The sequence below is a fragment of the Rhea pennata genome, chromosome 22 (assembly GCF_028389875.1).
Source record: "Rhea pennata isolate bPtePen1 chromosome 22, bPtePen1.pri, whole genome shotgun sequence".
NCBI classification, from domain to species: Eukaryota; Metazoa; Chordata; class Aves; order Rheiformes; family Rheidae; genus Rhea; species Rhea pennata.
In genome coordinates this window covers 6,911,922-6,938,865 of record NC_084684.1, presented here as the reverse complement: position 1 = coordinate 6,938,865, position 26,944 = coordinate 6,911,922, and the positions used below count along the sequence as shown (strand labels likewise).

The following is a 26,944-nucleotide window of genomic DNA, read 5'->3' as shown; positions in this document are numbered from 1 at the left end:
TTAAGGAATAAATGAGGAAAAAATACTAAAGATAAAAATTATGTTAATAAGCAATCAAAACAACAAAGGGTAGAGGAAAAAAGCTGATCTAAGCACATATCTGTTTAAACATTCATGAAAATAGCTTTTAGAAACTTAAAAAAATTTCAACCAATCATATGTTATTAATGCCACCCCAGATTCAAAGAATTTTTCCGATTCTTACACACTGAATAAGACTGCAGACTGAGAAGTCACATCAATAAGCATCTTAACTTTTCCTTTCTTTTCAGCACTCTACATACACAAAAAGCATAGATTGAGAAAACAATAACTGCAGAACATTACCAAAACAGTACTCACTCTGTTAAAACGTTTGGCCTGAAACAAATGCCCATTGACTCGGTACAGCTTCCTCCATCTTCTGGCTCCACGGCGGTAGATTGATTCTAAGAAAGGAATTAAAAAGGTGTAAAGCAGCAGCATGGTAGCAGAACAAAACCAGACACACGACCTTAGTCAAGCTGTGGCTTAAGATGATCTTGTTTTTCTAAATATCAATGCATAGCTGAAGCCCCTGCTGAGTTTTTCCCCTCTCCCTCTTTTTTCATTTTTAAAGGAAGCCTTAAAGGACAGATTCTGGAGGATGTGCTTTTACCACTGCCTCTCCCTTTTCTCTCTCCTTGTCTTTCTCACACGATCATAATCTTGGTACAGTTTGTCTGTTTGCCAGTTCAAGCTCAGGTGAGAGAGACAAGTAACAGTTAAAGAAACAGCTTCCTCTAGTAAAATTCTGACTCTTCTCTCACTACGTCAAACTGATTAAGGGATGTTAGGTGCTAACAATGTTTTAAATATGCAATGTTAAAAAGGTGTTACAAATCAAGAATTACATTATTTGACCTCATTTTTGTCTGGTCTAGAAAACAACATCAAAGTATTTCTCTGGCAATAAAAATCAAATGTGTTTCTACAATTAAGACATGTCAATAAGAAATCAATTTTAAGCTATTAAGGATAGATTTCAAGACACCATACAAGATAGCACCTAGCATCTATTGCAAATTTACTTCTGTTGTTGCTTTGCATAAACTTATGTACAATCTTTGTTTATAAAGCTAGTTAGATATTTGATATTCAGTATTAAGTATTGCAAAATGTGTTACACAACATTAGTACAGTTCAGGCTACATGCAGCTGCAAAGGACACAGCCATCCCCTGCCACAATCATGTACTTTCCATAGCTAGCAATGCTAATGGGTACTGGGTGAAGTAGAAAGAACTTGGGGGGGGGGGGGAGGGGTGGGTTAGGATGAACTAAGCAGAAAAGTCAGCAGTGACATTAAAACTTGTAGTATACTCCTGCCATAAAGGGGGGGGGGGAGGGGAAGGCAAGAAAAGCACCTACACAACTCGAGACACAGAAGAAACCAAAATCCCCTCCCAATGACAAAATCCTCCTAAAACAAAAAAGTAACCTCCAAAAAAGCAGAAGACAAAATATTCACAGATTTAGCATGATTTTAAAAGAAAAATAGTTAGTTCTAATTACACCTATTAATAGATTCACAGATTTAAGTTTCTTTACAAGTTCTTAAAGTTAACTACATTATTTAAACTTAGAAAGCATACTTTAGACAACAAAGTATTTTAACATGATACACAGCAGACTACTAAAAACAGACAACCAGATAAGTATGGCATATGCCCTTAAAATTTTTCTGGAAAAATACCTTGAAAAGTGTTTTTATTGGTGTTATAATATCCTATTACTTCCAAAAAAGTGAAAAGATTTCTTATTTAGATATTATATAAAAGCTACCTTCAGTAGCTCAATGAATTAGTTTTCCAAATAAAGTTTTAACGGTATGTCTTTTTAAAAAAGAAAAATTTATGCTCTTTATAATGCAACTTAAAACAGGCAGCAGCTTGTACAAAATAAATTTACCTATTGAAGAGAAAAATCACTAAGTAATGTAATTTAATAGGAACAGAACTAAATAGCATACAAAGTATAAATTACACTCAGAGAATAAAAAACAGTAAAATAGACATTTTTATGAGCTCTTATTGATACTAACATACTCAGATGCTATATTTGGTACTTAGGCACACTGACTCTGCCAACTGAAACAATTCAGTTTCCCAGTAAGTGAATGAATTCAGTCAATCTGATGATCCTCACTTCTTCCCTGTCCTCCTAACAAGGACTGTTGTACTGCCCTAATTTTCTCTTTAAGTATCACAACTTTTCTGTAAGACTCAGTCAAAGTTTAACAGGTTCTTTCTGCCTGCTTTTAGATCTAGAGTCCAATATTATGCTGGCTCTTAAGGCTGTCTTTTAATCGAGTCTAGAAGTGGAACAGATTCTATAATTCAGGACAATATATATTTTTGATAATTCAAATATAAATATACAGGATTGTACAACCAAAATTTCTGATATGATGGAAGACAAAAATTAATGTTACATGCTTCAGAAAAACTAACACTTGCTGACCTGTAAAGCAAATGAAACAGATCACTAAAGAAGATTTAAACTCTAATTAGGTATTTTCTCTACAATCAATCTTTTGTAGAAAGTATAAATATTCCAATTGTAAAATTATTATAAAGATTAATATTTATATAAATATATAAGTATTACAAATATATTGATTATAATAAATATAAGAATGAATATTCACCATTACCCATCAGACAAGGACAGCCTGCACACAAAGTTTTCTAAGAATCATAGTAAAAGACTACCAAGTACCATGTAAAAGCACATTCCTGCAAACTGGTTGCAGTATATAGCTATTACACATATTGAATGGTAAGGATCTGAACGGTTCAAATCATGACTGAACTTAACGAAGACTGAGTCCCATCTACAATACAGTATTTGTAGGTCACTAACACACAAAAATCCAGAATCTACTGTTTTACAGCAAATACAGTAATTAATGGTGTCCCTAGCATGATTGTACAAGATTTATTAATTCCAATTAGAACTCAGGGGATTGTCCAAAAGAAAGAAATCCCCAAATAACTAACTTAGCAATATCTGACTGAATTTAAGAAATCTAAGGCTTTTCACAGGAAGTTTTGCAACTTTGTATTTTATTAGCTCTCAAGTAAAATTGTGACAGTGAAAGGGAAGCCATATAGGGCAAGTAAACAAAAATGATTTGTTTTCTCTTACAGTAGCATAGCTTTAGCAAGTTTTCTTATTTCTCATTAAGAGTGTTGATATCATTTCCATATTTTCCATCTATAAACAACTTGCACATTGTCTGAGGGCATCATGTAAGCAAAGCTCATGCCTTATTGTTTTCATCTTTCCAAAGACTAAGTACAGTTGCTGATGGCCACAATTCTCCAGGAGGCCCTTACACATGTACTATGAGTAACTTCTTTTACCTTTAGTTTTTATTTTGGAAAAAATGCACTTTTTTCACAACTATGAATGAATCATTTGTCCTATATCAGTAGTTCTCCATTTAACTCATATTTATTAACTGATCTGCAGAAATAACAGGCCAGAAACATAAAATACAAGAAATGAATATGCATTTTTGAGTATGCTATGAAAGTTCTATAGAAGTGGCAAATATAACATTTAGATATAAAAAGACACATTTGAAGCCTATCAATTTTAACAATGTAACATGTGCTCCGAAAGTAGAATCTACTCTTCCCAGATAAATTATCGTATGTAACCCAGATTTAGAAAATGGAAAATATTTAGTTTTAAAAAACAAATTTAACATCACAAAGGAAAGAACAGTGCTCCTCTTTCAAACCATCTGGCATAGCAAAACCCAATCCAGTATCTTTAAATCATTAATGCTTTGATTCAGAAGATAAAGTCAGCAGTAAGTGACCTAACGGGGCAAGTTTCTTGTCCTTAGAAAGAAAAAGGGGGTGAGGAAGGGGACAAAAATCATCAACACACAAAGCATTTTAGTATATTGTACACTTGTCTGAAGACAAGTATATAGGAGTCGTATCACATTTTCCTGCTTCCATATCTGAACTTGAGAATTTCAGATACAGTTAGAATTACACAGAAGACAATAGCATAGGTGTAGTTACTACAGGAAGGTCAAATCAATCTTTAGCTCCATTTACTGAGAAATTTCAAAAGAATTCAGTAACTTTGTGAAACACTATGTACTCTACATTAATGAACAAACATCTTGTTGATGTAACTGAAATACATCATATACAAACATCAATTAAAAATTATTTTACCATTTGTAGGATGGCATTTTGTTTGGGGGGGGGGTGGGGGGGGGGGGGATGGAAATCACAAAGATTTTTTCCAGAATAGCTCATTTGATTCATTAGACAAAGCACCATAAGGAAGCAACTTAATGCATCTGTGTTCTAATGCTAGGTTATTACTGACATAAGGAACATTAAATGACTGATAAATTAATGAGCTGCTTGTGTTGGCAAAGTCTGCAAATAAAAGAATAAGTCACTTTCCTAATTAATAACAAGTATCAAGTCTAAGTCAGGTTTTTACAGAATAGTGTTGTGAGGTAATTGTCTAGCAAATATGTAAGTTACTGTAGCTTTAAGAGGAGGAAACACCCACTAGCACTGTCACTGATTCAGTGTCTAGCCTAACGCATATCAATTCCTATTCCCTGTCTGTAAAAAGGTGACTATGACTGGTAGTTTACCAAACTTTCAGACTTTTAAAAATTGTTCTAGTCAAAAACCAAAACATTAGAGCTACATGAGGAAAATAGCTGTCAACCCTCCTAAGAGGCAGCACTTTGTTATTTCTATTAATAAGGAAATCAAATGTTCATATATATATAAATATATATAAAATAAAATATAAAAAATATGCATGGACCTGCCCCATCTTTTGTGTTTACACAAAATTGCAATGAGTAAGTAGCAATTGAAATGCTTCTGTTATATAAGATCGCATAACTCCTAGAAATAGGGTAAAAATGCGTATCTGATTCATCTAGGAATGGCCTACTGAAAGAAAAGCTCCTCCCTTAAAAAAAAAAAAAAAAAAAACTCTTAAGGTTAATGGCAAAGTGTTTGTTTTTATCTTTAAAGCATTATCAGCTTTAAAAATCCTAATCAATCCTTCAGCTCTATGAAATAACTAGAATTATTGTGAAATCTATGATCAAAGAAATCATGAAGTGTAAAATAGCAATAAGCACCTTTTCTTGAAATAAGAAATTTCTATCAGTATTCTGTTGTGTCAACACACCCCTGTACCAGTACATAAGTAGTTTTGAACTCATCTGAGACAACACATTTTGGTACATGTTTCTTTTTATTCTTAAAAATAAATAAGGCAGTTCCTTGATTTCTTGAACAGTTAAAATAAGACCTTATAGATGTCACTGATTGCAGCCCCCTGGAAAATGTAATGCCATCAAAATCATGACTGTTCCATTATTGTATTTGTTTAATGGCAAGGGTTACTTTTTCCATGTATTTTACAGTACCCACTTCATTTAATTAAAGACTTTCAGCTTAGCTGCCCGGAGGCTGGAAGAGAAACAATCCCTCTGATTAAACAAAATAATCTTTTTCTGTACTAGATGCTGAAGTCAAGTATACACCTAGCTGCAAAAATTAAGAAAGTTTTTGAATATTCCTTTTGTATGACAAAGCTTAGAGAAACCCTCAAAGATAGCACACCAAAAAGCACTAAACACACATGTACATTCATATTTGGAGAAATTCTTGTATGTAGCTGAGGTAGTCTGCAATTTTTTTTCCATCTGTTAGATACCAATAATAAAAAGTCTTTTCCCTTTTTTCCATTCAGGAGAGACTGATACAACTCCATTCTTTCAGTAATACCGTGATACAGTTCAGCAGGGGGTGCTGTTCTGTTTTCGGATTGTTTTTTTGGTATTTATTGCAACTCAACTAGAACATTATTTGGATATCCTAATCCCCACTGATTTAGAAGCGATCAATTAACTGCTACTTCAGGATTGCTAGATGGTAAACCTGTCTTCCATGAACACTAAGTTCTCATGCATAATCTGTTGGTTGCTCATATTCACGTCCTTCTGTTAGGACAGATCCACGCCATTACAAGATGATGTATCAGATTTACTAAGACAATGGCACCCTCCCAAAAAAAGAACAACATCTCATTTTCAAAAAGCCTCTGCTGCACTGATACCATGCATGCCACTTCACACCCAATCACTCCTGTTAATGCCTTACACTCTTTGTCTCCAATAAAAAAAGCTCATCAGAATGACAACTAGAAGAAAAAAAAAAAAATCAAGATTGCTTCATCATTGCAAATACCGGTTGCATTCAACATACACAAGAAAATCAAAAAAAGGTGATCTAAAAACATTTTTCAAAAACACAGGTTTTCACTTTCAAACAAAGATATTTTACATTCACAAAAATGCAAGAAATAACACATTTTAACAACACATAAGCTTCCCTTAAAAGTTCAATTCACTTGCAACTAACAGATTGATAACATCTTTAAAAAAAATTGTGGATGAGGCCTCAAAGATGCACATCAGAAATCCACCCCCTGGAAGATAATGTGTCCTACTGAAAGGACAAGCAAAATAGCTACCTCAGCTATCAAGTGAAGAGATAGAGGTCTAAGGAGCTGACCTCTTGAACAGAAGAAAACAGTCAGCTGATACTTTAAGGAAATACCCGAACAGTTACTAAGCAATAAGGAGTTAACAGAATTACTTTCTGAGAATTGATGAGCATGTCATCTGTATTACTGGAAATGCAACTCTCACACAATCATGACATAATAATGCACAAAATTACTAGGTATGTTTCTGCCAAACAAAATAGATTGTTTAAAAATGTGGGGCTTTGCTATATCTTATTTTGAGTTTTTCTAACTATAAATTGCCTTAACGTCAAGTGTAAAAACTGCAATTGTTATTGGTCAGACTGCTGAGTGCAGCAAGTCATCCACTGTCCACATTACTCATCTGCCTGGCTTGCATTCATATTGGGTGATGCAGGGGAACAACTGTAGTTTGAACCTCACACAAAACTGAGCATCACTTTAAACAAGTAGAGATTGCACAATTTAACATTGCTGTATCACACTCATAGGTTGATCTGATTCTTTTCATTGAAGACTGCTGTGCATTTAATAGTTTAATACAATTGTGATGTTACTGAGACTGATAAATCTAATCTTAAACTAGGATTAGAGTAGAATTCTCCCACACACCTGGTGAAGAAGTTACAGCAGGTAAGTGACCTCCTGGCTTAAAAAAAAAAAAAAAAAAAAAATCTAGAATATCAACTGTGAAATAAATCACAGAGTTTGAATACAATCCTCTTTTTACTTGTGAGACTAAGCATTTATTAAACAATCAATAAGAACCATTAAGAATCTGACTCAATGATTTAGAGTACAGAGTTTACAGGTATATTAATATTCATTCAAAGCAAAAATGTTTCCATCTTTGATTTAATCAGTGCAGGCTAATCCGAGTACATTTTTCTTGAATTCCTTCATCAGCAGTGTATCCAGCACTGGAAGTTATATAAAACCAAATATGGCAAAACTTCATAAATAGATAGATGCACCATTGAGCCATATTTATGTAAAAGATTTTTCTGATAGACAGTTGATGATATAACGAGGAGTATATTTGATCCATGTAAGTTTGTAGTCTTTGACACATGCACTAATGAACTCAAACAATTTCACCTTTTGAAGGGGAGTTTAAAAAGATGAAGCAAGCTAAAAGTTAGGGCTACTGAAATAAACTAACACTTTATAGATTTTAATAAGAGAAAGACAAATGTCTTTTCAGTTTATTTAAAACGATTAAGGGCATTTTGAACATAGTTTATGGTAGTTGGAAGTGACAGTAGAAAATAGTGAAAGTCAATACAGAAGGAAATGAGAAGGCAAAATGACAACTTTAAGATACAAATTTGGGAATGAGTCTGAATTAAGTTATTTAGTCATCTCATTTTGCTTTTTCTCCTTAACAAATACTTGCAGATCTATTAAAATATTTCATAGTAAGGTTTGTAGTATGCTTTACTGTTAAAGAAATCTTTACATCTCTCCCATACCCCTAAGAACTTAATATGGTAGCGGGTGTGGGTATTTTATATATACAAATATATCAAATGAAAACAAGGTATTTATAAGCATCAGGAGGTATTTATGTTTTCAGTGTCCTACATTAAAGATACTTCATTACTTCACAGTGCTCATTCAGAGTGTTTGTAGTAGAGCTAACTGAGAGCCAAAGACGTTTTCTTATATGCCAGGACAGTGGTCATGATTTTTCTAAATGGATCAAAACTTTTCAATCAGAGGGGTTAGAATTTTATTCTCTGAATATCTGATATGAAATTTATCAGATGAATTTGTAAGTGATATGGTAAAGTTCCAATAACGTAATTTGACCTATGTTCACGGGTATTCAAATCCTCACTAAACTTAGGTAAGGGATGCTATTACAAAGCAGAGAGGTCCTCATGAGAATCTTCTCTGCACACATCAGGGACCATAATGTGTTATAGAATGTGCTGTATGTCTTTCCCTTGGCTTCTGACACAATTGCTAAGTTTTCTGCAAGGCTGTCCAGAACACAGGGTAGAACAACATTATCTTTGATGCTATAATTTGAAAAATCACATTATAAAAAGGAAGTGAAAAGCTGGAGTTTGATTTTTACTTAGGAAACGGAGGGGAGGGGAGAGAGGAGGAGCTTTTGTAGATTTTTTTTGTAGACCAAAAATTCAAAACTCTGACAGCCATTCATAATTTTCAATGTTAGGCTGCCAATGACAGCAAAACTAGTAAGAGCAAGCACTAAAATCTCTGGCCAATTCCCTTCTCCCAGTGTCCCCATATGGTACACTGGTAAGTCAGAAATGTTAATACAGGATACTTGGAACACTACAAGAGATTCTGAAGAAACACTTATCTGGTTTTAACATAGTTCAAAATAATGAGTTTTGTCTATTTTATTTTGTGCCTGGAAAAGATGCATATGCATAAAACTACACACAGACATGCACCACCAGTTTTTCTGTACCCTATATAAATACCAAGCTAGAAACACTCACTTTTTACTCCACATCCTTTTCACATGAACACACTGCCAAATCTGCCAATTTTTCAGGAATCTAACAAATCCTGCTGCTCTGGAGCAGAGTTGTTAGGTTTCCAAATCTAAAAATCCCAGAAAAAAAGGCAATGCCTACACTCAGAGTAAGTCTAACACACACACACAACAAAGAGCTGATATCATATACGGCATCCTAGATTGAGTCACAGTTTGATAGAGCTTTTACAGTAGGCCAAAAACACTCCAGAATAATCACTTTTCAGTCCAATATTTTTGACATGTGTGTACCTCAGAGGTACCTTATTCTGTTTTGTATTAGGAAGAAAGCATGCTAAAATTAAGCAGACAAAAACATGGATTCTCATCATGTCACAATCTGAGTTTCTAGGTATTCCACTCTATTTTCATTATCCAAGAAATAAAATTCATCTCCATCTGATTCTCCCACTTGCACTTTCATTCCAACTACAATTCCTGATGCAAAACATAGGTATAACATTTTTACATTTCAAAAGTTTATCACAACTATTTCATGTTTGTGACAATATAAAATACTACTAAGTAGTAGCAAAATTAAAAAGAAATCTGAATAAATGCAGAAGATGAATTTTATCTGTTGTTTTCTAGATTTAATGATAAGCTAATTCTAATACTACATTGAATCACACGTCCCACTTGGGTAATTCCTATGATGCAGAGAATTATTAAGCTGTCTTCTAAGAAAGCAATCTTCTGTCCTAGAGCATCTTTATCCTTAGAGGGAAAAAAAATAAAATCATAGATATAGATTCATATGATGTAATTTGATGTACCTGACCTTTATCTGCCCTGTTAACAAAAAGCTTCAGTGCTTCACTTCTTAAAAGAAAGAATGTTTAAGTTTTTCAGATTAATGATGGTATTTGTCTTTCAGCTTTTGGAAGGAGGCTTTCCACTCCATCAGGAAAAATAAGGTAATTATACTACAACTGCAAAATTTACATTTTCTGCTGTTTGCTATCAAAATTCCTTTACATTTCCACTGTGCTCTCCATTGTCTTGCTGTGTACACCATAACTGCTCTGTGAAATTGCACTACAATACTTACTCTTTCTAACATTTAATGTTGAGATACCTAAGAGCATTGTTAAAAACAATCTGCACCTTGAAATTAATGGAGCAGTTCCCATCTCAGACCTATTGTTTTACTCTACAATATCAGTTTTAATTACTGTCTGCCCCAGTCTTTCCAGAAAACTTTCTTTGCATTCCCTATGGCTCAGCATGGTTTTTCATGACAACTGAAACTAAAGGGCAGGGAGTCCTCTACCTGTCCCTGTACCAGGATATCTGCACCTAGTTTACCAAGAAAAGCAATAAATGATAGCCTAGATTATTAGAAGAGTCATTTAATAAGCAGTATTAGATAATGACAAAGCTGATGTAGTGCTAATAATGACCATAGTATTGTAGAAGTAAAGAGGGCCATACTAAAACCTTGACGTGTTCTTTAAATATGTTCTGTATTCCCAGCTAGTAATTCAAGGATAAGCACTTACAGATGCAGAAGAATTAGTAATAGAGCTTCAGAATTATAAACGAGGTGCTTTTCTAGTCAATATTGGGAATCCCTTCTCTCTCCTCCCCCTCATTTTCCCCACTATCCAAGTCATTCCTTCCCTGCAGAGGTTTAAGGGCTAAACTGCCGTTCAACATGCAACTCCTGCATAGACAGTGATTAGAGAAGTCTCAAATGCCTCTACTGAAAAACAACCCTTTCACCATGCCTCAGATTAGCTCCTTTTTGTTTACTTCAGACAACTCATATACTATCCAGACTTGAATGGACAGCAAGTCCTCCAACAGCTAGTCAACTACTATCATCAGTTTTACTAGACTTCACTTTTGAAGTGCTCTCCGTTTCAAATTAGTAGGACCTGAAGCTTCCCCTTACAAAATCTGATTTCTTACACAGTAACTCAAAATTCAGAGATAAATGATGATCTACAGGCCTCTGTGGCTGTATCTGTAGCTCTTTTTTTTTTTTTTTTTTAACTTGCTTGAAGCAGCTGATTTTAAAAAGTCTTATGAAGCAACGAAATACATCCAATAATTAACCCTGACAGTATCACTTACAACATTATACATTTGAGGACTCTTTCAAGCTACTGATGCGCAAAAGGCTAACAAAGGTTTAATAGTCTCGCAAATGTCTGCTGTTTCCATCAAGTAACAAAAAGCCTCATCACTTTCATCCAATTAAGTTACCCAAATGCCTACTATATATAGGAAGGAGATTTGCAGAGGAAGTATATGGATTGGAAGTACAAGAGTTAAGACAGGGATTAAATTTAATAGAAGTTTTCCAAAACCAAATGATATCTTTCCTGTATGATTGTATTACATTCTAAGCTACACAATAGCTAAGAAAACAAAAAAGAAAAAAAGCTATTTTGTTATGCTACATTAAAAATTAGCTGAAGTATACCCTGTTCTAGTACGTTTTTGGTTACAGTTTATGAACAGATACACAAACACCTGCTAAGACATCTAGTATCTTAAAGTAAGGGAAGATAAAAATAAAATCATCATCAGATACATGCTTTGCAATTTCATACCTCAGTTCCCTAAAGGAAGCTGTATTTCTCTATTCATTATTGGGTACTTCATAGCTAAGAAGAATGACAAAATAATTTTAGAATTAAAAATTACTAAATGATTCTAAGCAGTAATAGATCTTAACTACAAGTCTGTTTTCATTGACTTACACTGCCTAATAATCAAAATGTGTATTTTTCAAATGTGCTACATATATAAAAGAAGTGGTATACAGCAAGAGGACAGGAGGGAGATTTCAGATACATTTAAACCATGACACAGCTATTTTCAATTCCTAAGCAACAATATATATCCCATGAAAAACAGTACAATTTCCACGTCTGCCAGTTCAATTACTAAAAAACAGGGACAGGGTTAGTTGCAGTTTCAAAACAGACTAATTACCCAGTGCAATCCAAGCTGTGTCTTCAGAGTAAGCTGTACAGTCGCAATAGTTCCTTTCTTCATTGGGGGATGGAATTGGTTCACGTGCTCTGAATAACCTAATCATTGCTGCCAATACAGCAACAAATGAAGGAAAAAGCCTGCCTTCTGAGCTAGAAAAATATTTACAGGCCATGCTACTGTCATAAGCAGCCTTTTAGAGCTATTTCAAAGTATCAGACAAAAACCTAAAGCAAAAATATCTATATCTAAAAATAATTAGGATACATAATTAGGATAGTAAGGTATCTTACTCAACATTATGATGTAATTTTCCAGAAAGATGGCACGGGAAAAATGAGGTCCAGCTATTTAATGCTAAAATACCATGCAGATAAACAAAGAGCATAAGAGATATCCACAACATAATGTGGTCATTACAAAAAAAGTAAGTCCAGCAAAATCAGCTATAAATATTAGCTAACAAAAGCACTGGTTTACTATCATACTAATGCCCTAAGCACTTATACCTTTAAAAACATATTCATTCCATCAGCAAAAAAGATTTAAGTGTTTGCTGTTTCATTAAATAGAAGAATGCAGAAAAACAGCCCTAAGATTTGTTAGCACTAGATACCCAAATCCAAGATGCCTTTTTAAACACTAAATACCAATTTGATCAAATGTAGAAATGCAGAAGAAAAAGTACACCAGCAGTTTATTCTGTTAATATTAGAAAATAAATAAATCCTAATTCAAAATAAGTTTTTCACATTAAATAATCCATTAAATACATTTCAATAAAGAGGCCTTATAAAGAAATGCTCTTAAAACATTAATCTTTAAATTAGCAATCTTACAACAAATAGGCCCTGAACACATACCATCAGGGTTTTTCGGATACATTTCTTTCATTAATCCCCCTTACTAGCAACAGCATCTTCTGTCCTTTTCTTCTGTCCTTTTCTCCCAAAATCCATCCCTTAAAGTCTTTTCACTGCAATTTTAACGGCATTTCGAGAGGTCTCTCGGCCACATCCTTACAAACACAACAAATACCAGAAATATCTGTACTTGTAACAATCTATGGCTGCAAGGGAGGATGGTAGGCAAAGCAACTACACGATAACCAAAATGCTGACTTCTATTATCTGCTGCACCACATACACACACACACACTGCATCAATGGCCTCAATTCACGGTAGCAATTGCAATGATGATACATAAAAGCTATAGAAAAGGCATGCATTACTCACTGGGTTTTATTCTTTCGCTTCTTCAGCATGTAATTCTTTATGCTTTACAAGGCAGTAGGTATGAAATGAAACATTTTCCCTTTATTCCACTGATGCTGCTGTTTGAATACCACTAGACACCAAAGACAATAGGCAGGATCAGCTTGAACATTAAGAGCAAATATTTAATGGAAGACTGGTTATCCTGTTCTCTCCCTTTCACATCTCTGCCTCATGTATCCAGGCACGGGTGGTACTGGCTCCCTTGGGAGGCTGTAGCTAGCAGCTGAGGCACAAACTAAAACATGGCATGGATGTCAAGGAGCTGATGTCACAAAAACAAGTATTTGCCTGATAAAACTGGCAATTCCATTAGGGAATTTTATATGGTCAAAAGAAATGGTTCAGCTAAACATATTTTGTTGTTATACAACACGCTGTAGTTTCTAGAGTGATAAGTTAGATCAAGATCTGTCAGTATAAATAAACTGAGCCTGTAAGTAATAAAATTGCCACTTAGATCAAATTTTTGCATCAGGATATTAAAAAACATCACTTATGGACACAAGAGAAATATACATGTAAATACTTCCTAAACAACATTTTTTTTTTGAATAGATAGCAACAACAACAACAAAAAAGCTATTCTATTAAAAAAAAAAGCAAATTATTTTTGAATACCCAAGGCTGGCCTGAAAGTCTCCCATCTCTATCAGTATCCGAGGCTCCAGGCCAGCAGATCCTAGATGCATCTATGAGAGGTTGCATCTCTTCCCAGATACTGAATACAAGATGTTTTAGAAATCCTGCTACTTCACCCACATAGCAGCACTGCCATTCCAATCTACATAGAATGGAATAACTGCCTTGCTATAAAGGTAAAAAGGTACTGCTTCTACAACAGCAGCTGTAGAAGACAGTAAGACTTGGTTACAGTGGAAAACTAAGAAAGGAGAAAAAAGAAAAAACAAGGAAAGGAAAAAGGAGAGAACAAAAAATTTTAGAGCAAAAGGAAAACAACACAAGTTCAGATGCTGGAAAATCTGGACAAACCCTATTCCGCAGGCACATCATACCAATATAGAAAAATGACTTTTTCGAGTAAGAATATTTGAAAATCTTTCCTCGTCACTGTTGACAGCAGGAGAAAACAACTGTCAACTTTTTCCATAGAGCTTTTATTTAATTAAAGGAGTGCAAACATCATTAAAACTTCAGACTTATGGTTTATTTCACTAATGGAATATATACATTTATTTCAAGTTTCTGTGACTGGTATAACCTCAAGGCTACATCAGTCTTGCAAAGGTTCAAGACAGCAGGAATCATATCATTACTTTTCAACATAAATGCAAAATATTCAGCATATATTCCAGCATTCTCCTTCCAAAAACATTATTTTTCTGAAGGAATTGGAGAGAAAAAAAATAGAATTCTACAGAAAGTCACCACAAAATACTTGCAATTCAACAGATCACATTACTATAAGCAGTAATTTTTAATCCATGATCTAACAAGAACAAGTTTGAGCAGTATGTTACAAAGGAAGTATTTTTGCAAAAGTTCATTGCAAAATCCATCTACAATTCTGAAAGAAAGTTCACACTTACAAGCTAATTTAGAAAAAGCTCATTTTCAATAAAGCGGTGATGAACTGTTTACTTGTCTAAAGTTTGTCTTCAGTTACTTGCAGAGACAAACTACTTCCACAGTGAAAGGATGACGCTCTAAAGAAACACACAGTGTTCTTATTCTTAAAAATGATTTTATATGAAACACTATAGCAAGAGTCACAAAATAAAGTAAGAACTGGAAACATTGAGTATTTTTCAAATTATTTTAGTCCTGTCAACTCTCTACTTCACATTCTCCATACAACAGAAACTGTCAAGCATGTAAAAATCACACTTTTCTCAGGCATTTTGGTTATGTGTATTTTTAAAGCACAAAAAGTTAAAGTACTGCTCAGATAATCTACTTTCATAGCATATACCTTATACAAACTGTATCAACAGTCCCAGTAACATCCAGTAACACTCACACACATATAGTCCAAGTGTTCTACAGCTACAGTTAACAAGCAATAATGCTCAAAACGTTAGTTTATGCTAATTTGCATGAGTATACTTTAGTGTCTCTCTTGTTTTATAATCTGGAAATAGTTATAACTAAGTTCCAATACCAGATTTCCATGCAGGTCCCATGGCGGCAAGAGATATGTACTAAACTGATTCATTAAATAATGAGAAATCTGACTGTAAATCACTTACTGGGCACATTCCACTACAGAGGCTTTTTGAATAAAAGTACAATGCAAATATAAAACTATTTAATAAAAATAATACCCTACATATGGAGTAGTATGGTTCAGATGACCTAGCTAACTTGTACACTTGTAGTTCATCTCATTGTTTGGGACAATGAAAATGTCTACAGGTTAACACCAAACACTTCTGTCCTGAAACACCCATACTTTTAATGGGATTACTAAACTGCAAACAACTTTGCTATGCCACATGATTTGCAAAGATCTTAACGAACACTTTTTTTCATCTAGTTAGCCTACTTTTCGCCACAGTACTTAGCATTATTTTGCTCTGTGTTCTCACAAATCAGGGCAAACAGTCCTAGCTGGGACTTTCATCAGTCTAAATTGGTACATGAGTATTTCCTCCTCCCTTCTTTAAATGGCTACAAGTATTAAAGCAGTGCTAGAGTCACCTGCTTCTTCCAGCTCTTACTGGGAAAGGTTTGGTCTAATATAAGCAATTAAAAAAAAAAAAAAAGTAGGAAAGTATACTTCAATTCTTCAGTCAGCTTTCATATATACTACTACTGTGACTTGCCAAATGTCATCATTGTCAACTAATTATTCATGTTTCTTTCCTCAATGTTTACAAAATATGGCCTCCTTCCAGAACAGAAAGCAACTATCCAGCTATTTAATCATTCCATCCCAGTGTAGTTATTTAAATTATTGAAATAAACCACATCAATCATATCTGCTTTATCTAGAGGCATATCCATGCCTTCAAATGGATTCTAACAGATAGAAGAGCCCTTTATAAAAAGTTCTCTTTAATTCTTCTTCATCATTTACTTTCCCCGGAAGTTAAAACAGAAGAAAAGAAAAATCCAAAAGCAAGCATTATTTTTACCATATTTAAACACATCTAAAATCCTGACCACTCTTATTTGCGCTGTATGAGCAAGTATTAATCCTCAGTAACATTAAAAATACTACAATGCTGATTCATAGAATACTTCACAATTTATCTGATAAATACTGAATATTTTAATATTCTACTTTAACAAAGGTAAACAAAACAATATATGTACATAAAACTAGCCAAAGAAATCTTTAAAGTACTTTTCTGTATGAAAAAAAAAATCGTAAAACAAATTTGATAACGTTCTAGTACTCACTATCTTCTCCTGGACAAGGCAGGCCTGGTTTCTCTGGAATACTTGGGAAAACTAGAACAAAAATATTAATTTTTTAAGCAGAAAATCTCAATAGCAGCATTTCCTTGATTCTTAAATACATTTACAAGAAGTCAGTTTCTGGGAGCTTTAAAATAACTCAAGATTAGTGTTACTAGTGGCAAAATCTTACACTTGGTTATAGCATTAGCCAATCTGTACAGTTTAGAACTTTAAGCACACTCAAAGTTCATAGAGTTGTTTGGGATTTCGCTCCACACCCAATAGAACATTTCCTTTTAACAACACTAAAGTATAAGGCAACAACTACATAAAGAAGTATTTGATTTTGCAGGTAAATTTTTTCTCCAACTTGACGTTTAATAAGCCATTAGGTTTATCAACAAATGAATACATGGGTCTCAAATTATGTAATACTTGCCATGAATTATCAGCCCTTCATCTCTGTTTTGACAGTATAAACGGAAGGCTTCTTCCAGTTCCATCTGAGATGAGATAGTACATGGATCACCTAGCCAAAAAAAAAAAAAAAAAAAAGAGAGAGAGAAAAGAAAATGCAATAACACAGGCAAGTTTCCAGGATTGCTTTTCTTTAAATAACATTATATTAATCAGTTACTTTGGTTACAGTCAAAATATAGCAACATAATTTTTTCCTTCTAACTTTTAATGAGTAATGAGTATTTTAATGAGTATACTGTGCTGGTTTGCAAGGAGATACTAAAATACAGAAGTAAATACATACACTTCAAGATCTTTAACATGGGGGGGAGGGGAAGGGGGGAAGTAAGCTCACTTCCTAGTACCCAGAAAAGAACAAATTTAAAATACATTTATCCTTTGTTAAAAGGCCTTTTACCTTACTACCTTAACTCTGCTGAATGCAGAACAATGCTATAACTTAGAAAAAGTATTATGAAGGTACCTATAGACAACTATTTACATCTCTTCCACTATAATGGCAGAGAAGCAGTTTATCATTAAAAAGCTTACATATATATATATGTATATATGTATATACACACACACACAGAGGTTACAGGTGGAGTACAGTATTTCAAAAATTTTAATATTCTTTGAAATAAGAAAATACATAAAAACTGAAGTAGTCACTCAGTCATAAAGGAGCACCCCAGAAACATTCTTTGGATAATAAAGGATTAAAATAAGCTTAAAAATAAGAAAAGCTGCTGCAGAGTATTGTTAAGAGTCAAAATATAAATTAGTGACGATTACAACCATCAATCATGAAAGGACTCTAAGACTTCAGAGTCGCATGAAATCTAGACCCTCCTAAAGTATTTCAGATTACCATAGATATTTTCAGGTTCCACCTTCTATTATATCATTCAATTCACTTTCTGCCAAGGTAACATGTTCTGTGTATACTATGTTGTTAAATTCTATGCTTTCTAATTTTAAAAACTCTCAGCTGCTTGAATCAACATTTGCTCAGAGCTAGAAGACCAATGAAATGTACTGACAAATAAAAAACATCATATAAACATAAGTCTCAGTATCTCAAATATCTTTAAAAGTCAATTAACAGAAAAGCCTCAGAAAAATAAGATTACAAAATAGTCTTAGTGACCATTACAGTTAAAGTCTGGCTTTCTGTGCATTTGCGTTCTCTGATTGAATAATTGGTGTCAGGGTCTTGTGAGGTCCTGTCTGAACTTCTACTACAGTTGGGAGATCTACAAGGCTTCTTACTTGTATGGACAACCTGATATCTAACACAGCATAAGATTAGCAACTATTGACTCAGATGACACATCAGCAGTAGAGATGGAGTCAGAAATCTTACAATAGAAAGAACCCACACAGCTGAATTTTATTAGAAGCCTTTACTTTTCTGACAAATAGGGCTCAAATCAATCAGTGGACTGAAAAGTTCTGAGGGAAAGGTAGAAATGACACAAACATACAGATTGTGTTATCACATTTGACAGAAAAGTATACAAAAAAAAAAAAAAAAAAAAAAAAAAGAAATCACAGAATCATATAATGGTTGACCTCTGCAGACCATCTAGTCTAACCCCTCCATTCAAGCAGAGTCACCTAGAGCACACTGCACAGGATTGCAACCAGGCAGATTTTGAGTACAGCCAGAGAAGGAGACTCCACAATCTCTGAGAAAATGCCTATGATTTAAAAACACTTTAAAATGTTGCTGAGTTTTGAACAGTATGTCACTAGGTCTATGAATTTAAAAGATGCTTTACTATTCCATGCTTGCATGTTGAATGCAAAATATTAAAATTCTACAGAGCATCTTAAATATCTCTCAAAGCACTTTAGGGACAAACACTGAAAAACATTTCAATGAACAATACACTCAGATCTATTTTATGTGCAGGCAGCCAGACTGACTTTGAGCGATTGAAAGCTTTTCCCAAAATTACACGTAGACATAAGAGCAGAACTTAAGATCAACACCAGGCTTCAGATACTGACCAGAAACCATCCTCTTAACCCAACTCAGGAAAACAAAGAGGTAAAAAAAAAAAAAAAGCAGTATACAGTACCCATGACTAAAACTCTTTACTGTAACCATCTAAATCATTGATCATTGCATGATTAGCTGAATACAGCCATGTTCCTATTAAAAGGTGTTAGTCGGAGTCCTCTTGAAAAACATTCTTTCTCCCCAAGAACCTTAGAGTCTCAATTACTAGACTACAGCTACAATTTACTCCCTCTACATCTGCATTTTTTCCAGCAAAAATTTATATTCTTCCAATCTTGTCAAATAAAGAATGAAATTAAAAAGATGCTGATCATTGAGTTAGAAACAGTAAGTTCGCCAAATTTTTCTCGCCAGATGTTCCTTTGGTCATTCTATTTAAATAGAGGAGCAGATAATTACATAATTACATACTGAAAGAGTTCTTTATTTAAAAGGATTAAAGTAAATTCAAGTACAGCAAAACCTTGATATTCAGAGGTTTATTTACTCAAAGCTCCTTGCTTTACAGAAAGTCATATTCCCCAGTATTTACAAATCAAAAATGACTTCATAATACAAAACCTGTTGTATACAGATTTCCTCAGTGTCTTTGTACCAAAATGTACAAGAGTAATCAAATTACTAAGTAACATTACACATATTTACAGCACCTTCATCATCAATCCACTTGAGGGTAATCGGCTGTTCCTGCTGTAGAGTACACATCTCACGCACTTCATCACAAAGTTCATCGTAGCTCATTGATGCATCCAAGTTTGTTATTAAGATGTCCCTGAAAGAATTAAAAAATATATATATATATATGAGAAAATATGCACTCTAGCCAGTATATTCCAGCAATTCCATCTACAGGCTCTTAAGGTATAAAAGCATGCTTACAGAACTAGCTAAAATAAATGGTCAGAAGCCAATGGGATTGCATCTTACAGTATTTAACTTTATTTTTCAAAAATACTTAAGTAGAGGCATTAACTTTGTTAACAATCTGTTTTGTATTTTTAAATTTACTTCTTCCCGCTGGTGAGTCCAGTTTCTTTAATAAAAGTGCCAGTGTTCAAAATGGTATAAAAACAAACAAAAAAAGACAAAAAGTAAACCTCATGGTTTTATAACAATTAAAGTGGATCCTGGGGTTTCTTCTGTAAGGAGATAAAATTAAATCTCATGATTATTGTAGAAATCCTACAAAAAAATAAGCTTTTCCTCATAGCTCCTAGATTATTAAAGAGAAAGCTCCAAGTCAGTGAATTCTCAAAAGACTTATCACAACAAAATTCAACAACAGATAGAACCTTAATCAAATTCTGCATTTTCTTGTACTCTACATTTCAAGTGTTTTAAGAATGTGAACCCGGTTTTTAATCCTACTTAATGTAAGACATGCTTGGGCATTTGTGAGAATAACTCTTGACACAATGAAAAGTCACATAATACTGTCAAAACAAAACAAACTTTCTTTTTTAAAAGAAAAAAATAAAGAGATATGCTAAACAAAATCTGAACATACAAACCAGATTCTTCCCCTGTTTTCTAAGTATTTTCAGGGAAAAGACTCAAGGAAACTAACTGATTAAACAAAAAGGAGAGGTACTTCAGCAGCCTGGGGGCTTTCAAGGTCTCCTACCAGGTAACTGCAAAACTGTATTTTCCAGTTAATGGCTACTGGCATATGCAATTCTTTCCTTAGTAAAGATATCAGAAGTTACTCAGTAAGATTGGATTAGTTTTCCTATTTTCACCTTATATAAGAAGTCATTTTAGAATATATGTTTTCTTACCTATTTTGCTTACTTGTGTTTTTCCATCCAGACCCAAAACCTTGAAGTATTTAGAACAGATTTATTGAATTCAACAACAAAACCAAGAAGTATCTAAAATGAAGACCTCTCCAGGAAAGGTAATACACTGAATTAAGTATTTTAAATTCTGCAACTCATGTTTTAAGTGAAATATATAAATAATTTTATACTCTACTTTAGCAGAGAATTATAGTAAGCAAAACTTTAGTAGAATTTTTACAAGGTTGTTTTTATGTTTCAAATTCAGTTTACCACTACCTTTTCAAGTGAACCTTTAAATTTACAATTTATTTGTAAGTTTAACATCCAGAAACAGGAAACTTAAGATCCTAAGACTCCCTGGAAACAGACACTTGACATTTGTGAGTTTTGCAACTTCCTCATGCTTATATTTTTAATTGGGATTTCAAGATGTATCCTACTGTCACCTGGTACTTTCGATTGTTTAGCAAGTACCTGAATGAGCTTGATCCTAATTCTAAAGTTGTCTAAAATTAACCATTTCCTGCACTCTGTCAAACTTGTTTAAAGATGAGTTAGTACTCCTCATGGAGACATTGAAATAATCAGTTATACAATAATAACAAAGTTAGTCAGCTCTTACAGGGACATTGAATTCAATCAATAAAACAAAGAAAAAATTCAGTGATTATGGAACCCCTGCTTTGAAAGTTAACAGATAATCTGTTCTTCAAGTGAGAATAGCATTAAGCAAGTGAACATCATGGGGAGATCACTAAAAATGAATAACTGAAAGAAGCAAGTCTGCACAGCTAATAGAAATTACTGAATATAGCGTTAGAGAAGACAATATAATGTTTTATTCTAATTAACAATCATGGTAATTATATTCTTTATTGCGAATTCCAATAATGAAACAAATCTTATCACCTTCTCCATTTCTGAGCAGATATTTTAGAGACACACACCTTTCTTTATAGCTATGCTGTGCCAGCAAGCTATCCCAAACCATTTACGCCAATTTTACTTGCATTTATAATACCTTCCTCATACAGCTAAGACAGCTCTCCTACTGTTGCTTCAGAGATGCTTGGATATCCAAGCATCTCAGAAATGCATTACACAGGAAGTATTATGTTTTTATAGTCTTTTCAACCTAGAAGTGCATGACGTGTAGGATTAAACTACTGAGCAGAAAAAGTCACAAGTAATGTTAAATACACAATGCAAACCTTTCAACCAAAATTCATACAGCAGTTTACAAGCATCTATTAAATATCCCAAATAGCACCTTGGTGCAGATGATTAATAATATAAACAAACCTCAGTTGATTTGCACAATCTTTACTAATTATTACATTTCAGAATTTACCGAACAATATTATTTAAACAGCAGTAAAAACAAACCAGAGTGCTGTGCCAATTTATTTTCATAAATAGATAGTAAAAATCTCAGTATTTTGTCAAGAGACCAGTTTTGACATGAATTCCTATCACTAAAAGCCTATCTACATTTTTACTATGAATTTTTAGCGAAAATTTACCCCATAGGTAAATGAACTGCAAATTAACAGATTTTACTAGACCTTCAATTTATGAATGGCAAAATTAAGACATAAAAGTCAAACGACTAGGCATCAGAGAAGAGTCAAGAGTCAGAAGCATAGCTAGGAACAGAAGCCAACACGTAAGCTTACTCTTACACATGAAAATACCAGTCTTTCAAGACGCTATTATCCAGTTCTATTAAAACAATATCTAAAAATCCCCAATGGAAAAGGGCTCTTGTACTAAATACTATAGATTCTATCTCAAGGAGCACACAATCAAGAACGGATAGCTATGAGTGGAAATCTGCACTTAGAAGTCTCCTGCTAATTTCAGTGGTGACCTGTAGATGTACTGTTTGCTACATGAGTATGATGTAATAGAGTATTACTGTATTATAAAGATATAATTAACTATATCTGGATGTAATAGACCAATCTGTCTGTGACCATAAACACTTGTAAGAAAACAGAAAACAATATTCCATCAACCCAGACTAAAGAATAAAACAGCAACTCTTAAAATGTGTGTGCGCACTGCAGTCCTTTCGGCTGTTTATTTTAACAGTTTAGAAGTTTACATACTTGTCTTGACACTACATACAAATCCTTCAGCTTACTTTTTACTCTATCACTAAGTGAGACTATGGACTCCTGTTTGATATGCTTCAAAATTAGGTATGACACAATATATAGGAGAGAGTATGTAGACTTACCCACTATAGTGTGTTTTCACCCTGATGAAGTCTCTGTTCAAATAAACTTTTGAGCCCATTCTGCTAGGCATGGTCTAAATTCAGCCTAAATGAAGACTATATTGTAAACACATACAAATATCAGCTCATTCAGAATAGATAACTCATTTAATTCTGAAGTGAACGACTTCTGGTGTGAAATATGTAGATCTTTTCCAGATCCAGCTGAAAAAAGAAAATCAGAATACAGATGAATACATACACGCTCTACCAAACTAACGTGTTGTGTCAGATTTTGTAAACTCAAGTAGCTTTACACATAAAACAGCAAGAAAACAAAAGTAAACAGTAAAACTTGTCCTGCACAGTAATAAAGTGAAGCAGTTAAAAATACTTTGTATTACATAAATCTTGTAATTTACAAGTGATCAGAACTCAAAAGAGGCAGACAATTTTTTGCATAGTTGGTATAAAACATTTATTTCTTTTTCTAAAGGATAACATTTTCTAACAAAATAGCTGGCATTCTCTCCTCGCCAAAAGTACTCAAATGAATTATTTACTTATTCATCCATACAACTTCTGGCTGTTTTCTTCCATAAAGTAGAGAATGCCAATTTAAGTAGTTTGTATGTAAAAGAAAGACTGTTAATGAACTCCAAAGGGCAGTTTAAGTTGCCTTTAGGATTGGACTTCCAAGCAAACACCCTGCTTATTCAGAAGTCTCTCCACTCCCTCCCGTACACAAACAGATTTGAAAATATTTTCACCTACCTCCCCAAGCCCACTGTTCAGGGAAGCAGGGCCACATGCACCAGGGAAAACGGGCACGATGAGCCGCCGGCAAGGGACGCTCCCAGCCGGAGGAGGCCGCTCCGCGGGGCCAGGCTGCGGCCGCGCTCCGCGCCGCGGCGGGCGGAAGGGACTGTCCTCTTCCTCCTTCCTCACCGCGCCCAAGAGCCGCCTCTGGGGCTGCCCCTTCCTCCCACCTGCTCCGACCAAGCCACCGGGTCCCCGAGGGTCCCCTTCCTCGCCACCTCCACAAAGGTAATCGGTAACGCTGCCCCCTCCCCGGGCCGCCCTCTCCAGCCGCGCCCCTGTGCTGCTCGGCTCTTCCCGCCCCCGGCCCGAAGTTGCCCAAAGTCCCGGGAGGAAGTTTGGGTCGGACTCCGGCTCTCCGCTGCTCTTCAGGCCAGCGAGCGCCCCGGGAATCAGGGTGGCAGCGCACTGCGGAAGGAGCCCCCGGCTCCTGCTCAGCTACCGACCCGCTGCCCGCTCCAGTACCCCGCTCCTCCGAGCTCCGACGGCACCGGCGCTGCCGCTCCGAACATGGCCGACCGCGAAGCCACAGCCAACAGAACACCTCCCACGCTACCTGCCGGCCAATAGCGGCTCCGGCTCACCTGTAGCCAATCCCCATATGCGATCCCTCACACATGACCAATCATAGCATAGGAACCATTACCTGGAAGGTAGGAGTTTCTCAGCCAATCAAAAGCCATAGGGGAAACAGTAGCGAACACCTGCAGCCAATCGGAGCAGGGAGCGCCGGTAGGCGTGATGGGCGGCCGTAGGCGCTGTCCTCACGCCGCCGCGACCGGCCGGGCGCTGACGCTCTCGCCGCTGCCCTGACCGTGCGGCACCCGTACGCTTGAGGCGTGGTGGCGCCGCGCCAGGAGGAGGCCCCAGGGCCGAGAGGAGACGCAGATGCGGCCGTTACGGCGATGTGTGGGCACGTTTCTGCTTGGAGCCCTCCGGAGAGGTAGTGGGTCCCCGCGGCGCCCCGGCGCGCCACCCGCTCGGCCGCAGCTCGCCGGGCGGGAGGCAGGGAGCCAGGGCCGCCTCGGGGCTGGGCCGGAGGCGGTGCTGAGGCGAGGGGCGGTGCCCGGGAGGCGGCTTCGCGGCGGGGGCTTCGCGGCGGCCCGGAGGGAGGGGGGCAACGCGCTTTCTCAAAAGTATAGTTTCGTATGAGGGTTAACTTGCCACCCAAGCCTAAAAGATTTAATTCGGAACTGTTAAGACAGGAAAGCCGCTGTCAAAATAAATAGAGGGTAAATGAAACAAAAATCACAATATTATGACTTCTTCTGAGTAGCCAAACTGAGAGGGGAGGGAAAAAAAGCAGAGGAAGACATTGTAGTGATGTTGCTGAATTACCCACCCTTTCGTAAGAGCAAGCCTGTGAGATGTCTAATGTCATTATTATCTCAGTTCTAGAAAGTGTTCCCCCCCTCCCCCCCCCCCCCGATGGTACTTTCATCTGTTGATACAAAACTCTGAATCAGCTGTGACTGAAGCACAGTGGTCTTCTCTGTAAAATAGGAGATAAGAGCCGTTGCCTGTTTTTCAGCTAGAGGTGTGAAATAGTTGTACTCAGAATTCCCTCATGGAAATTAAAAATGTTTTCCTCTGTACTTAAATTTCCAAGACAATAAGCTATCTGAACAAAAGGCTTGCCTTGGAGCTTTTGCTTACCTGTTTGTATCATACTGGAGTAACAAGCCGACTGAAATTTGAAAAATAAACCAAGCCAGAGTTTTGCAACTACTTTGTTTTGGGTTTGACAGAGTTGAGCAATCAGAATCTGTATTTTGAAAATGAGAGGTGATTGTTCCTTAGTCTCCTACTATTACCTTGTGCACAGCTACCTCGAGTTTTTTTAGACGCTGTTTAGCACTTTTACAATTCCTTTATGAGGATTATATGAGTGTGTGTGCTTGTACAAATATAGCCCTGATCCTCCTTTTGGTGTCTCTACAATATTCCAAAATATGAATAAATAATGCTTAATTCTAGTTTAAGTAAATGTAAAAAATAAAACTTATTCCTTTCAATCTAGATATTTTCTGTGACACAAAGGAAACGCAGCAATTGCTTTGATTTAATGATTTTTTAATCTGAATGAATAATGGAAAACCTCCATTGTTAATTTTATGTCAGTTGGAACTCTCAACGTAGTTTCAGAGTGGACCCTTGAATCTTCTTGTGTTTCAGATTTCCTCTTTAAAATAGAGAGCATTTATATAAGATGTATCTAGCTTGCCCTGAAATAAAGTATATTCGTAGACTTTGATCTGTCTTTCACCTCAGTTAGACATCCTGTGATATCTGAGATGATGGATTCTGAGATAAAAGGTGGTATAGTTCTTTGGAACTGTGTTTTGTTTGGAGGATTTTTTTTCTCAGCACAGCTTTCTCTGACATTATTGGATACACTTTCAGCAATTAAAGCTGAATACAAAGCTATTTGTGTATCTTACAAAGATTTTTTTTATTGGTTACATAGTACTAATGCTGGTTTGTTTTTTTGTTGTTGTTGTTTTTTGACGGGGGGGGGGGATCCACATGGCAGAGCATTGCACTTCTACAGTCTGCTGCACCTGATTTTGAAGACCTGGTAGTATCCTTATTAATACTACTATTTTGAGGGTCCTACAGGTCAGCCATTTTATTTTATGCCACTTGTAAATGTGGTGCTAAATACTAGCATAAATGCATCAGGTTCTGTGGTGTTCTGCATTCTTATCCCATCAGCTGGTCTTCCAGTGGATTTACTACCAGTTTACACAGATATGACCACAATTACAATCTAGCTTTACACATGCAATGACCATGTGTACCTTCAACTTCAGTATCCAGTTGTGCAACAGATTTATAATTGCAGTAGTGAAAAGGAATGTAGTGCTAAGGAATGCAATGTTCGTATTTCAGTTGCTGCAGCATAAAAGATTAATGTTATCTGATGTTACTGAATTGTTTCTTGACTAAAAGTTATGA

The 26,944-nt window shown here is 35.5% G+C and overlaps 1 protein-coding gene across 4 annotated transcripts in view; it reads right to left on the bottom strand.

Annotated features, from left to right (window-relative positions):
• PRKCZ (protein kinase C zeta) overlaps positions 1 to 24,973 on the bottom strand; it is a 60,689-nt gene extending 35,716 nt beyond the window's left edge. For 2 of the 4 annotated variants that reach the window (XR_009960599.1, XM_062593633.1), the window contains exons 1-6: positions 24,633 to 24,973; positions 23,189 to 23,392; positions 19,816 to 19,937; positions 17,117 to 17,206; positions 16,678 to 16,728; positions 343 to 428 (exon numbers count right to left, since the gene is read on the bottom strand). Coding sequence is in view for 3 of the 4 variants with exons in the window: in XM_062593633.1 (XP_062449617.1) it covers positions 343 to 428; positions 16,678 to 16,728; positions 17,117 to 17,206; positions 19,816 to 19,937; positions 23,189 to 23,259 (420 nt within the window). In the remaining variant the exon portion in view is untranslated. Of the gene's footprint in view, positions 1 to 342; positions 429 to 16,677; positions 16,729 to 17,116; positions 17,207 to 19,815; positions 19,938 to 23,188; positions 23,393 to 23,941; positions 24,281 to 24,632 lie in introns of those variants that run through there. The other 2 variants (XM_062593635.1, XM_062593634.1) reach the window with 2 other exon arrangements.
• Positions 24,974 to 26,944: the final 1,971 nt, after the last annotated feature.